General features: G+C 52.5%; 5 protein-coding genes across 5 annotated transcripts; 3 read left to right on the forward strand and 2 right to left on the reverse strand.

Annotated features, from left to right (window-relative positions):
* Positions 1-178: 178 nt before the first annotated feature.
* J4E93_003771 (uncharacterized protein) lies at positions 179-1,534 on the forward strand (the record flags this gene model as incomplete). Its single annotated transcript, XM_049341701.1, has 1 exon — positions 179-1,534. One exon carries the CDS (start codon positions 179-181, stop codon positions 1,532-1,534), a length of 1,356 nt encoding a protein of 451 aa, XP_049201206.1.
* A 373-nt stretch (positions 1,535-1,907) lies between these two features.
* Positions 1,908-3,385, reverse strand: J4E93_003772 (uncharacterized protein; the record flags this gene model as incomplete). Its single annotated transcript, XM_049341702.1, has 3 exons — positions 1,908-2,150; positions 2,201-2,562; positions 2,611-3,385. The coding sequence occupies 3 exons, from the start codon at positions 3,383-3,385 to the stop codon at positions 1,908-1,910; spliced, it is 1,380 nt and encodes a 459-aa protein (XP_049201207.1).
* A 1,138-nt stretch (positions 3,386-4,523) lies between these two features.
* On the forward strand, positions 4,524-6,354 carry J4E93_003773 (uncharacterized protein; the record flags this gene model as incomplete). The annotated part of the gene is made up of 5 exons (XM_049341703.1): positions 4,524-4,736; positions 4,785-5,174; positions 5,232-5,795; positions 5,854-5,972; positions 6,021-6,354. 5 exons carry the CDS (start codon positions 4,524-4,526, stop codon positions 6,352-6,354), a joined length of 1,620 nt encoding a protein of 539 aa, XP_049201208.1.
* Positions 6,355-6,713: 359 nt separating this feature from the next.
* Positions 6,714-9,425, reverse strand: J4E93_003774 (uncharacterized protein; the record flags this gene model as incomplete). Its single annotated transcript, XM_049341704.1, has 1 exon — positions 6,714-9,425. The coding sequence occupies one exon, from the start codon at positions 9,423-9,425 to the stop codon at positions 6,714-6,716; it is 2,712 nt and encodes a 903-aa protein (XP_049201209.1).
* Positions 9,426-11,115: 1,690 nt separating this feature from the next.
* On the forward strand, positions 11,116-11,921 carry J4E93_003775 (uncharacterized protein; the record flags this gene model as incomplete). Its single annotated transcript, XM_049341705.1, has 2 exons — positions 11,116-11,225; positions 11,294-11,921. The coding sequence occupies 2 exons, from the start codon at positions 11,116-11,118 to the stop codon at positions 11,919-11,921; spliced, it is 738 nt and encodes a 245-aa protein (XP_049201210.1).
* Positions 11,922-13,243: the final 1,322 nt, after the last annotated feature.

Consider the following 13,243-nt stretch of genomic DNA (forward strand, 5'->3'; position numbering starts at 1 on the left):
GGCCTTATTCAACCCGCGGCAGCTGAATTCGGCAGTATGGTCGGGGACTCTTCTAACGTAATCCCTCCACAAAGACACGGGATAGGACCGACTTCTTAGTGAATATAGTTCGTTACGCAGCGACTGCAAGATCGTACTTTTCTGACTATCTTCTCATCCTCAAAGCGTTGTTCCTAACATGCCGTTCTTGTACTCCGACACGCAACCAAAGATCCTCATCGCAGGGGCCGGTATCGGCGGACTGACCACCGCGCTAGCACTCCATGCCGCGGGTTTCAGCGACGTTCAGATCTATGAGACAGCATCAACGCTCACCACACTCGGTGTCGGTATCAATGTTCAACCGTCTGCAGTACTGATTCTGCGGAATCTGGGTCTGCTCGAGGCGCTGGAAAAGACTGGCATCAAAACGGGAGAGTTGAACTTCTACAATCGTCATGGAGATTCCATTCTGAGCGAGCCAAGAGGGATGAATGCGGGCTATGAAGTGCCTCAATTCTCGATCCATCGTGGAGAATTCCAGATGTTGCTTCTAAGCGCCGTGAAAGAACGCCTTGGCAACGATGCTCTACATTTGAACCATGCACTGACGGGGTTCGATCAAAATGACGAGAGCATCACAGCGCGCTTCGCGCACCGAAGGGATGGCGCCCCCGTGGACGAATCAAGCGTGACAGGCGACGTTCTGATCGCTGCTGATGGCATCAATTCCGCCGCGAGACGGCTTCTCTACCCTGGCGAAGGCCCACCACGCTTTTCGGGACGCATGCTCTGGCGCGGCTGCATCGAGCGCGACCAGTACCTCACAGGCGCAAGCATGGTGTGGGCAGGTCACGCCGACCAGAAGTTCATTGCATACCCCATCAGCGCACGAGCAGCTGCAAAAGGCAAAAGTTTAGTCAACTGGATCGCAGAACTACGCACCCGCGACAAGGACGACACGGACCTCACACCCCCAAAAACCGACTGGACCAAAGCCGTCAGGAAAGACGTCTTTGCCGGACCCTTTGAGACCTGGAGATGTGGCGGCCTGGAAATGAAAGACCTGATCGACAACACAGAGAAAGTCTTCGAATTCCCCATGTCGGATCGCGATCCCGTAGAAGCCTGGTCCTTCGGTCGTCTTACTCTCATGGGCGACGCAGCACACGCCATGTACCCCATCGGTTCAAACGGCGCATCACAAGCCATCATCGACGCGGAAACGCTCGCTAAACACCTCTCCAGCAACACTTCTGATATTCCAGCCGCGCTGAAGGCATACGAACAGGAGAGGTTACCGCCTACCGCTAAGATCGTTATGGCGAACCGTGCGAATGGGCCGGATCATGTCTTGCAGCTTGCGGAGGAGAGGGCGCCCGATGGGTTTAAGAATGTGTATGATGTTATTCCTAAGGATGAGCTGGAGGAGATCGGTAGGGTCTATAAGAAGGTTGCAGGATTTGAGATGGAGAGTGTTAATGTGAAGGCGAGGGAGACGGAGGGGGTGCATAAGGAGAAGGGGCTGAAGAGCCCGGCGGATTGGATATCGTGATAGGTCTATTATACCAGAAAGCGATGATATAGCCTTTTGAATCTGCGCGTTCCTCACATATTTGACAGGTCCACTGTGAAACCGAGTTTCTTCAATACTTGCACTCCAGATTGCACCTGCATGCACGTGCTGGGCACATGGGCAGCGATGACGTTCACGCTAGTCTAGTGCGAAGAGCACTTTCAACCGAAAGGAGATGGAACGCTATCTCTACCAACCCCCTCACTTTGGTACCATTAACATTCGTTCATCATTACTTCGTTATTGCTTGCTAAAAACATCTAGTAAACTGTATGTGAGCCCTAATGCCGGTGGCAGCGCCATCGCGGCCGTACCAAGGCCCCAAATCTCTTGTTCAGGGCGGTGCACCCCTTCAGCGGTGTCGCCCAAGAGCCAACCCTACCATGATCATGCGCATCACTTTCTCGGCGCCGTCTTCGACCAATACCTCAGTCTGAACGATTGCCTGTTCCAGGGTTACTGGCCCCCTGAGGATGCTCGTGAAGGCTTTGATGCCTGCACCATAGCAGCCGTCTGCTCCTTCCCCGATGGTACCAGCTAGCGCAACCACCTGCGCCCCGTTCCGCTTCGCGCGACGAGCAATCTCCGTCGTCATCTGTCTTCGTCAGCGGTCTGATGGATGAACGACGATAAAAGATTGCATACCTTCCCATTTGGCGACTGGAAATCCAGAGCGCCCTCCGCCGTAATGACGAAATCCCACTGGTTCGCGAAAACCCGGTCGAATTCAAAGTACTCGTTGATGGCTTCGGCGCGGGCACGCAATGTAGCGCCGAGCAACATCAAACCTGCTCCGAGGCCTCCACTGGCACCGCTGCCTGGGGTCTGAGAGATATCCTCATCAAGCGTCGATTGAGCAACCTGCGCCAGCCGTTCAAGCGATGATGCGAGCATTTCGACTTGAGCAGGCGTAGCTCCCTTCTGCGGTCCATACACTCGCGCGACTCCTTTGGAACCACAGAGCACATTCTTGGTGTTGCACACGGCCTCTATCTGGACCTTCTCAACTGGATCAACGTTAAAACTGGTTTGGAACCGAGACGTGGGTGGCTTACCAGCATTCTTTTGTAGTCGAGGATGCACATCAGCCCAGCAGATGCTGGCTAGGCGTGCTAACGATCGACCACCGCCGGCCCTGGGCAACTCCTTGCCATCTTCATCAAGTAAACGGACACCAAGAGCCTGGAGCATTCCTGCTCCTCCGTCCGAGGTTCCCGAATCTCCACATCCAATGATGATCTTTGTGGACCCTGCATCGAGCGCTCTCTTGATAAGCTGTCCCACCCCATAAGTAGTGGTGATCGTTGGGTCGCGTTCATCTTTCGGGACCAAGCGGAGGCCTGCCGCTGCCGCCATATCCAACACAGCCGTCTTCTTGTCCTTGCCAATAAAACCAAGGTGCGATTCGACTGCCGATCCAGTAGGGCCGGTGACTGGTACGTCAACGATAAATCCGCCATGGGACGCTACCAATGCACGAGCAAAGCCCTCTCCACCATCATGCAGAGGAAGTTTGCGAAGGATAACAGAACTGCGATCGAGCACCCTTCGGATGCCTGCCTCGATCGCATGAGCCACGTGTTCTGGGCCTAGACTTTCTTTGAACCCTGACGGTGCCACCAAAATCCTCAGTGGATGTCCGCCCAGAATGTCTGACGTAGGAGTGGGTAGAACCGCCGACGCCGAGTGCGTGAGGTCGTCTGCTTGCTGTTGCGGCAAGTCGAATGTCTTCAACGAAAGGAGTCGTGTGAGGTGCGGTTCGAGCGTTGTCGTCGCGGTCGGAGCAATGTGGGCACATGGCTCCTTGCTTACTGACACGCTGGCGAGCATATTTGATTCGAAGAGAGTAAAGATGAGTAGATGATCACGGATAATGCTAATGAGACAGGATGTTGATCGAATGATGTCGAAACCAAAAAGCGAACGTGAGAACGTGGTATTGTAGAGCGAGCGTGCGTCAATCGATATGCCTGATTGGATACCGTCATCATATGGACCTACGACGTCCTTATATCTTGGTCCCAGACTCTGCTCGTCTGGAGTTGCACGCTCTCACGATAGACCTACGCGACATAGCCCGTAGAGCTATTTCCGGTGCATCACTTGGAAACGCCACCTGAGGTGTTACTTCCAGCCTCAAAACCGTGGCATCAACGTCATTGAAACTGCAAGTACTCACACATTCATGAGACATGAATGCCGCACTTCCTAGCTCATGGTATCGTGGCATAGCCGGAAATGACGACTACTACAACACAGCCCTGCTAGCATTCGTACTACCAAGTGTATAGTCCTAAGTCATAGTTGGCTTTTCTTGATATCTTGATTAGTATTAATCCCGCATACCCAAAGTTCTTGACTGACCCACTTTGTTCTTGAGGTCTCGATTTCGGCCAATCGCGGCGATTGCATGTGTCTTCACCAAGCGGTCTAGCGAATAACCAAGCTGTACCTGCTTGGCAAGAAGAACCCAGCACAGCCAGGTAGCTGACGTCTACAAAGAAGGCTGCTGTCGTTGATCAGTCTCCGCCGGAACAAAGCTTACCGTCTCGTGGCAGTAGCCGCATCCTCGTTATTGGCTATGGTGGACCTGAGATGTCGTGGCTACCGTGCGCCCACGCGACAGTTTTCTATTCTTGATCACATCCTCAGCAAGGGTCTCACCGCAGCCCTATTAACCTGAACCTGGGCATCTCGAAGCCAAATTCTTGGATCGTGGCATTCACGCTACACCGGTGATACTGTACTTTGAGGTCATTTGGCCGTATAGTGCTTTTGGCACGGTGAACAGCCTCCTCTTGGTGAGCGCCTCTTTGACACTGCCTCAATTGGTGAGATTTGGCAAGAAGGTCTCGATACTATATGCAGACGATCTGCCCCTGTAACAAGAAAAGGTAACACTCATCACAATCGCTATCATCGCTCTTTGGGCTTATCATTCGTTCAATTTCAACGCTCGTTACTTACCATGAACTTTAAAGACAGGTTACTTGGTCGATCTTCTGGGGACGACGGGAACGCACGCGACTCCTTGGCACTGCCGAGATTTTCGTTCGAAGGGGACGGTCGTTGGCTACTTAGCACCCAGCGTCTGTTCCTGCAGTGGGAGCAAGAAGAGTCAGGGTACGAGGCTGGCCGCGAGAATATGGAGGAGGGCCTTCGTAAAGGCGAAGAAATCATTGTAGGTCTCTTGGGTGTCTCATGGCACTGCCACTGACGTGACGTGTAGATCACTTGGGACGGCCCGAACGACCCTAGCAACCCTCTCAACTGGAACAGCAAACGTAAATGGGTGGCTACCATACTCGTGTCGCTTTTCACGTTCATATCGCCATTCTCATCGACTATGGTAACACCTGTGTTGCCAGACATTGGGGATGACTTCGATATACCGGAAGGCTTTATGCGCCAACTGGTCATGACCATCTTCCTTCTTGGCTACGCTCAAGGGCCATTTGTACTTGCACCGCTAAGCGAGATTTTCGGGCGCGTTACGGTCTTACAGTATGCCAATCTAGTTTACCTGCTTTTCAACACTTGCTGCGGATTTGCGCAGACCAAGGAGCAGATGCTTGCTTTTCGGTTTCTTAGCGGTCTAGGCGGAGCGGCACCCCAAGCTGTACGTCGAACCATTGCAAGTCCCACATCATTGATATACAAGACTGATCAAAGATAGTTGTGTAATGGCGTACTCGCTGATACCTGGTCAAAAGAAGAACGTGGGAAAGGCCAGGCCATATACGGCATCTTGACATGGCTGGCACCCTGTGTAGCACCAATTGCCGGCGCATATATATCTACAGGCGCGAATTGGCGCTGGATCTTCTTCGCCACGTCCATCTTCACCGTCCTCGTCCAGCTTACCGCACTCTTCTTCCTACGCGAGACGTTTGCACCCGCCATCCTCGGCAAAAAAGCAAAAGCTGTCAGGAAAGCCATGAAGGGCATCCGAAACGATGTAGTCGTGCGAACCGAGTTTGAAACAGGAGATCGCATGAGCAAGATACTGAGGAAGAGGTTAGTCCTGCCGTTCATCATGATGTTCACTCATCCCGCGACCCAGGCGCCCTCGATCTATCGCGCCTTTCTGTACGGTGTCATGTACTTGATGCTTTCGACGTTCCCGATGGTGTTTGAGGAAGTGTATGATATGGATACTGGGCCTGCGTCGCTCAACTACTTATCGCTTTGCTTGGGCTTCATGATTGGCTTGCAGATCTCGCATCCGCTCATCGATCGGGTATGTCTACCACGCCCAGCTTCCTGTTCATGTTTGTACAGCGCTGACTTGAGACTAGCTGTATGAGCGGATGAAGGCTTACTACAAGCTCGCCGAAGGGATTCCGGAGTTCCGCGTTCCGCCTATGATCATAGCAGGCATCCTCTGCCCTATTGGTCTCTTTATCTATGGTTGGAGGTCAGTCTACTCCACACCTATCACTGTCATGATGTTAACCTTTCGCAGTGCCCACAACGCCGTTCACTTCATCGTCCCCAACATTGGCGCCGTCATCATAGCAATCGGCCTGATAATCGGGTTTCAATGCGCCCAAGCCTACACGACCGACGCATACGAAGCCAATTACGCCGCCTCTGCAGCGAGCGTAGGAGCCTTCATGAGGACTATGTGCGGCTTCAGCTTTCCGCTTTTCGCACCGAAGATGTACGAGACATTGGGTTTGGGATGGGGAAATAGCTTGTTAGCATTTTTGACATTGGCAGTCGGGTTAGTTGGGCCCGTGGGACTATGGTTCTATGGGGCTCAGCTGAGGAAGATGAGCTGGAGGGGCCTGAGATAGATCATATGATGCATAGAGAAGAGTAATATGTTTGTGAGAATGTATTTGTTTCAACCAAAGTATGGCTACACGAGGAGGTATCCGCAGTACCGGAAACATCAAGACACCAAACACACAGACAACCCAGGAGGTCCTTAGACAGCACCTGAACACCAGGCTTAGACTCAAAACAGACCTTAACAGGCCACAAACCCCCATCTATCTCCTCCAGAAGGCCAATCGTACTGAATCCGTCCTATACCTCGCCATCAATGACGACACCCAGGTTAGCGGTGTCGCACTGATTGGTATAGTCTCCAACTCTTTCTTCAAGGTCAATATTCTTGCTCCCTCCCGCGGGCCAAGAACCTATGACCACCTCACTCGTCATCAGAGGCATAAGCCTCAGCTACCTCCATCTCGGCCTCCACCGACTCCGCGTTGTGGTACCAGGTCAACCTCTCAACGTCGCCGCGCAATTTCGTGTTCTCAGCCTGAAGATCTTCGTTATCGTCAAGAACCTTCTTCATCTGGTCCTTGACCTCTGTAGTACTGCCCATGAAGAGACCATCTTTGACCTCCTCATATGTGAGCTCCCCATCCTTGAAAGCCTTGTTTTTGGAAAGTATGCTCCACCTTGCTCGGAAGTTGTGGCACAGCTTCTGCCATTTTTCCTTATCGTCTTTGGCGGTCCTGAGCTCCTTTGCCATAGCTAGCACCTCATTGTCCCTCCTGACCAGTATCTTCTTCCACTCTCCTTTTACATCCTCTCTGAGCCCCTTGTTCTCTTCCTTGTATTGCTCGATTCGATATTCCAACCCCTTGATTACCGAACTTGCTTGCGAGTTCTTCAAGTCGTCAAACTCCTGCTGGCGCTCACGTTTGTGCTGCGCGATCTTCGCGGCGATGACGTTGTCTCGCGATTCGATGGCTTCCTTGAGTTCATCTTTCGCCTTCTTCTCATCGCGTTCTAGATCATCGATCTTGATCTTGAGCTCGACGACTTTGAGAGAGCATCTGCCTTTCTCCTCCTCGACGTCCTTCTTCAATGAGTCGTTTTCATTCTTCAATGACTCGTTCTCCTTCTTCAGCGCTCCAATCTGCGTTGACGACGCTGCATCGATGATTACGGGCTGACCGCGATTGAGAGCCTGGATGCGTGTATCGAGCGTTTGGCATTCGGTCTTCTTAGCTGCGACGTCTTTTTCGAGAGAGATGATGCGCTGTTGCAGAACCGTGATGGTTTGCTGATTGGTCTGGATGGTTTGACTGTTGTGCGTCGCGTCCGATTTCAGCTGCTGTATCTTCTGATCACGGCGGTCGATCTCTTGGATGCCTTCTTGACGATATCGGCCGATTAGATCCGTCTGGTCCTTGATAGTCTGGTCTTTCTGCGCCAAGTCCGCCTGGTATTGCGCGATTGTTGCAGCTGGCGCCCCATTGTTGCTTCCTACTGCCTGGAGATCTTGCAACTGACGGTAAACCGCCTCGCCCTTAGACTTGGCTTCAGTAGTCTCTCTGATGGCGGTATCGCGCTCCTGGGTGAGGAATATGACCTGGGTATTCAAGCCCTGCACGTTGACGTTCAACTTATGAACCTGGTCTTGGAGATTCCTGTCGATACTGGAAACAGACGGAGGGTTGATCGCGGGGTTACTCGCCAACACCAAGACCTGCTGTGAGGCAAGTTTCAGCTTCTTCTCCAGTCCCGCGGACTTTTCGTCCGCCTGAACCAGGGCATTTCGCAGGTCTGGGTCTCCCAGGCCGTTAGCTGTGTTGACACTTGATCTCAATGTGGCGATTTCGCTTTCGTGCTTCGCTTTCAGGGCATCGTCGTTGGCGCGATGTTCCTTGCGCAACCTGTCACGCTCCCCGTCCCAGCGCCGTTCATCGTCTACACCCTGGGTCTTCTTCTGAGCCTGAACTAGCGAAGTCTCGTTCTTGACTTCGTTGAGCGCCTGCTCTAGGGCAACGACCTTGGTGCGCAGAGGCCGTAGCTCAATGAGCTCAGCCTCTTTCTCTTCGTGCAGCTGGGCGGACTCCTTGACAGCCTCGCCAACGTTGCTAGTGCTGATCATTTTTCGAAGATTTGTGATTTCTTGTTGCTTGTCTTGAAGCAACTCGTCGAAGGTCCTTACGACGCCAGAAACGTACTGACTGCGCAGTCGGGTCATGATGGTCTCTTTGAGGTCCCTGATCTCGGTTCTCTGGGCCTTGTTGTCCAGTTCCAGGTATTCTAGGCGCTGTTTGTCCGCGACCAGAGTGCTCAGTCTAGCCTCTAACCTGATATTGAGTGTCTTTTGGTCAATTTCGCCTTCGCCAGCTTCAAGGACACCGAGGCCTTGAAGTATCGCATCTCGCCCGGGCAGAAGCTTAGCTGACCTCTCAGCGTTGTCGCATCTTTGAATCAGGGTCGCTCGCTCGGCCAGTGCCTTCTCTGCAATTTCCGCGCGGCTTCGCTTCATTGTCTCGTAGGCCACTTGCTTACTCTTCAACTGTCCTGATAGTCTGATTACCCTTGGCTCACGGTACCACATGAGCGCGATTGTGGCAATAGAGTTCATCAGTAAGACGAGGAGGATGGCCGAGAACGCTCTCCATGGGAACCATGTTGCTGAGGTAGACACTGTCGCGGGCATTTGTGTGGTGACTGGAGGGTACGCTTCAGCCTCAGGAGTACTCGGGCTCAGAGTCGCGTCGGGAGTGTAGAATATTGTTGTGTATGGGGTTGCCGGGTCGATGGGGTAGTGTGTCCACTTCGTGAGCCAGTGGTGGTCTATGGAGGTTGACACAGATGTCACATGTTCGGTTACCGTGGCGTATACGGTCCTTGGGACCGTGGCTGTTGTGGTGGTGGTGCGCGTCGCAGTTTCTGTTTGGATGATGGTCTTGTAGACCTCATCGGTCAAGGTCTTCGGCTCCGGAAAGAAGGTGGCCGTTGGGGTGACTGTGGTTGCGTTCGCGGCGCCGGCGGCGAGGAACTGACGTTGCTCGGGTGTGGAATTATGGGATGTGACTGGCAGAAGATATGTCTTTATGAGGAGGGACAAGCCACACCAGACAAGACCTTCGTAAGGTGCGACGTCCGACATTGCGTGATGTTTGCTTTGTCGAGCTGGAGTGTCAATTGCAAATAAAACTGGTGTTCGCTAAATGTGTGGTGTAGCGAGTGTTTTGGAGTCAGAGTTTTCGGTCGCAAGGTGGTTGTCAAGGCGATGTCGCACAAGCTGTGTGGGGGGTGTAAAGCGTTTGCAGATGACGTCCAACAAAGGTGCGATTCGTCAGTCCAGTGACAAAGCGCATTAATCTACAAAAGTGAAGGTGACTTCGAACGTAACAATGATGACACTGTGTAACGATAGATGTAGATGCTGGGACGACGGACAATGAGAAGGCCAACGCACACCAAAGGAAAGGAAGGGCGGCCAACCAATCGCAACGAGCGCGAAGATGTCTCAGCAGTGTCTCTCGGTGACCATTGATAAGCGTAAAGCTCCCAGAACAAGAAAGAGCTTTTCGCTCTTGAGCTCGAAACATATCTTGCGCGCATCGTTAGAGTGCAGTGCAAGACAGTGAAAGACAAGCCTAGAGAAGTCCATGCTCGTCCCCATGTTTGAGCTTGCACGTAGTCATCGTCGTATTCTGCAATTGAAACCACTATGCCCACTCATGACTGCAGATAGTATGTAAAATGTGAAATGCAAAGCCATGACATTGGAAATCGCCTGTAACGACATCGCGCTAAGGGGACCGCTGCCGAGTAAACCTTGGAAGAGCGCGCACCGATCTAAGCTTAATCCAATTGCTCCAACTCTTACGCAGCGCTGTATTTTGATGCATCGAAGTGAAAGGCAGGATGGAAATGGCTACTTCTTGTGTGAGAACGCAGTAGAAGACGTCGCCAATAGCCAAGGGGATCTCCTTCTCAGTGTTTCCCGCTAGGCCCGCTACGGGCAAGCGCTGAAATGCCGCCGCCTGTGCCCGCCTCGCGAACGGCATTCTGAACACCACACTGAACCTTGGAAGACGGCAGCGGTATAGCGCACAGCATCCTACAGCACAATAAACATCACGCGTAGTGGTCGTTCTACTGATGGTAGCTATACAGTCGTGATGAAGACGTGTTTCCCGGCTCCCACCTGAACATGGATCGGCACCTCCTCACAGCCTCTACACCGCCTGAACAGCACCCCTTCGTGCCTCACCTTCCTGGTCGCACAGCTCAATCGACTCGTACGATATTTCTTCTGCCCCAGGAGCACTGATCACAAAGTCTTATGCCATTGACATGGTCATTGGGCTTGAGTATCCAGTTTGCAGCCCAGATCGCAAATGGGTTTCCTAATTTGGGCATCTTAACCCGCCCACAAAAGCTGCTCCACTACGGCACACGTGCCCGCTTCGAACAAAATTCACAAGTCTCAGCTATTACACCGGAAGCACGGGTCTCTGGGACCCTTGATCTGGGGTAGATGAGACCTTGTCGCCGTTTTACTCCACTTCGGTCTGGTATATCCACGCAGCACGCAAGAGGCTGTAATGAAGGAGACTTTGACATCGTTTCAGCTGACTGCTTATCTTAAAGGCGACTTGTCCCCATCTTTCGAAGAGCCGCCTGCCTAAAAGAACGTCGGATCCGCTGTAGTCTTCCGCATACCCGAGCATCAGGATTGTGCTAAATCGTGGGCACGCGACCGCGGCTAATTCCGTTGCCTGTATTACTACCTGTCTCTGTACTCTTTCTCTCTACTTTCCATGTTACTGCGACATACGTACTTCAACATGTCACCAACAGCATCAGCAACCGCTGCCGTACCCACATTGACGCAAAGTGGAGCACGCGTCGCTCTACAAGCCGCGGAGCAGCATGCGATCGAAGTCGGTGTTCCGATGTAAGAGTTCCCCTCCCAGACGCATTGAACGCAGCAGGATGGAACCAACCATGCTAACAAAACAACAGGAGCATCGCCGTAGTGGACGCGCACACACACCTTTTAGCCTTCACGCGCATGGACTCGGCGAAAATAACGTCCATCAACACCGCCATGGACATGGCCTTCACTGCCGCTGGCAATCGCATCCCAACCTCCGCATACCAAGAAACACCCTGGCCAGGCAGCGCAACCTCGGGCATTGGCAACACAATCATGGGACGCTTCACTACGCTGGGCGGTGGTGTACCTATCCTGTCAGCAGCCGGCGACATACTCGGTGCTATAGGCTGCTCGACGGGCACAAGCATGCAAGACGAGGCTGCAGCAAAGGCCGGCAGAGACGCCGTACTGGACGTCATCAAGAAAGAGAAAGAAGCCGAGGAGACGAGACTACATGAGGAGAGGCAAGCAGTGCTGACACTATGGAAAGAGAAGGAAGAAGAAGTAGGGAACTTGAGAGAGGAGCTCGAAGGCATGGATAGAGGGAGCAAGAGGATGAGGTTCGACGGCGGAAGGAGTGGAAGTGTCAGCGTTGCTGGCAGTCTGATGGGACGACGAGCGAGTACACAAGCAGGACTAGCACCAGATACCCCGCCAGAAGATGGCGAGCTGCTTCCGAGTTTTGTGGGAGAGGTGTCGGTGGGGCGTTATTGAGCGATTCATACCTCTTACGTTAGCGTTCTGAGTATCCGGTTCGTGAACTAAGCATGGCGTTCATGGTGGTAGTTTGGGCGAAAAGAGGCGTTGGTATAAGGGAGGCTTTTTGTTTGGTAATGATGAACGAACACTATTTGGTCTATTGTATGGTCATTGTATGGGGGAAGATGTACGGCTTATGTTTGTCGGCATATGCACAAGTCATTCCAGGAGTGATCGAGCGGGGCAGCCTTTCCACTTTTGATGAAAGGTGTGGTGGAGCTCAACATGTGCGTCGGCGTTGTCGGCAACATGTCGACCAAACGTCATTGAACCATGATCGCCCGTTTGGTTCTAGGAAGAACTATGGGAATGTGGAGTAAAGAAGCATGATTTGCTGGCGCTCTACTCGGGATGGTGAGCATCGACAGAGGTGCATGCCAGTATGTATCTGAATCGGAAATCATCTGAACAAAATATCTCTCTGGCTGACATCTTATTCACTTTCAACAAATGATCCAGTACCGTATATTCACTGCCAACCCTCTACGATGCCGGCATCTTTGAGTTCAGGGAAAGATTCACGCACGGCAAACCTATACGCATGATATCGTCTTCCACGCCCGGCAAGATCTTTGTATACCGGCATTCTTCACGCCCGACAATGTCTATTCACGCCCGGCACATATTTCCATACCGGCAATTTCATTGCTACCGGCAGAGGTCTTCAGCACCGGCAAACGTCTTCACGCCCGGCATCTTTACCATACCGGCACTTTCTTTCAGCATCGGCATTTTCTTCTCATACCGGCAGGTCGATGCCTACTGATCTCCAATCCAGCACGGACAGGTGATTCACTACCGCCACTCTTACCATACCGGCACTTTGGTGACCCCTCATTCAGGCCCGGCAAGTTGTTCCAGCACCGGCAGGTGTCATCAACCCCGACGGAACTGATTCAACACCGGCAAGTGCGTTCAGCACCGACAAATGTATTCAGCACCAGCAAGTGCTTTCAACACCGGCAAACTCATTCAACCACGGCAAGTGCTTTCAACCACGGCAAGTGCTTTCAACCACGGCAAGTGCTTTCAACCACAGCAAGTGCTTTCAGCACCAACGACTGTACCCAGAACTGGGAAGCGCTTTCAACACCGGCAAACTCATTCAGCATTAGCAAGTGCATTCAACTACGGCAGGCTGATTCCATCACGGCAAGCACATTCAACACCGGCGAAGTAATTCAACCACGGCAGACTAATTCAACTCCGGCAAGCATATTTAGCACCGGCAACTCGATTCACCTCTAACAGATACTAACATCTTACTTATACTAAGG

This window comes from Alternaria ventricosa (assembly GCF_023758065.1).
Source record: "Alternaria ventricosa strain BMP 2768 chromosome Unknown scaffold_5, whole genome shotgun sequence".
Lineage (NCBI taxonomy): Eukaryota > Fungi > Ascomycota > Dothideomycetes > Pleosporales > Pleosporaceae > Alternaria > Alternaria ventricosa.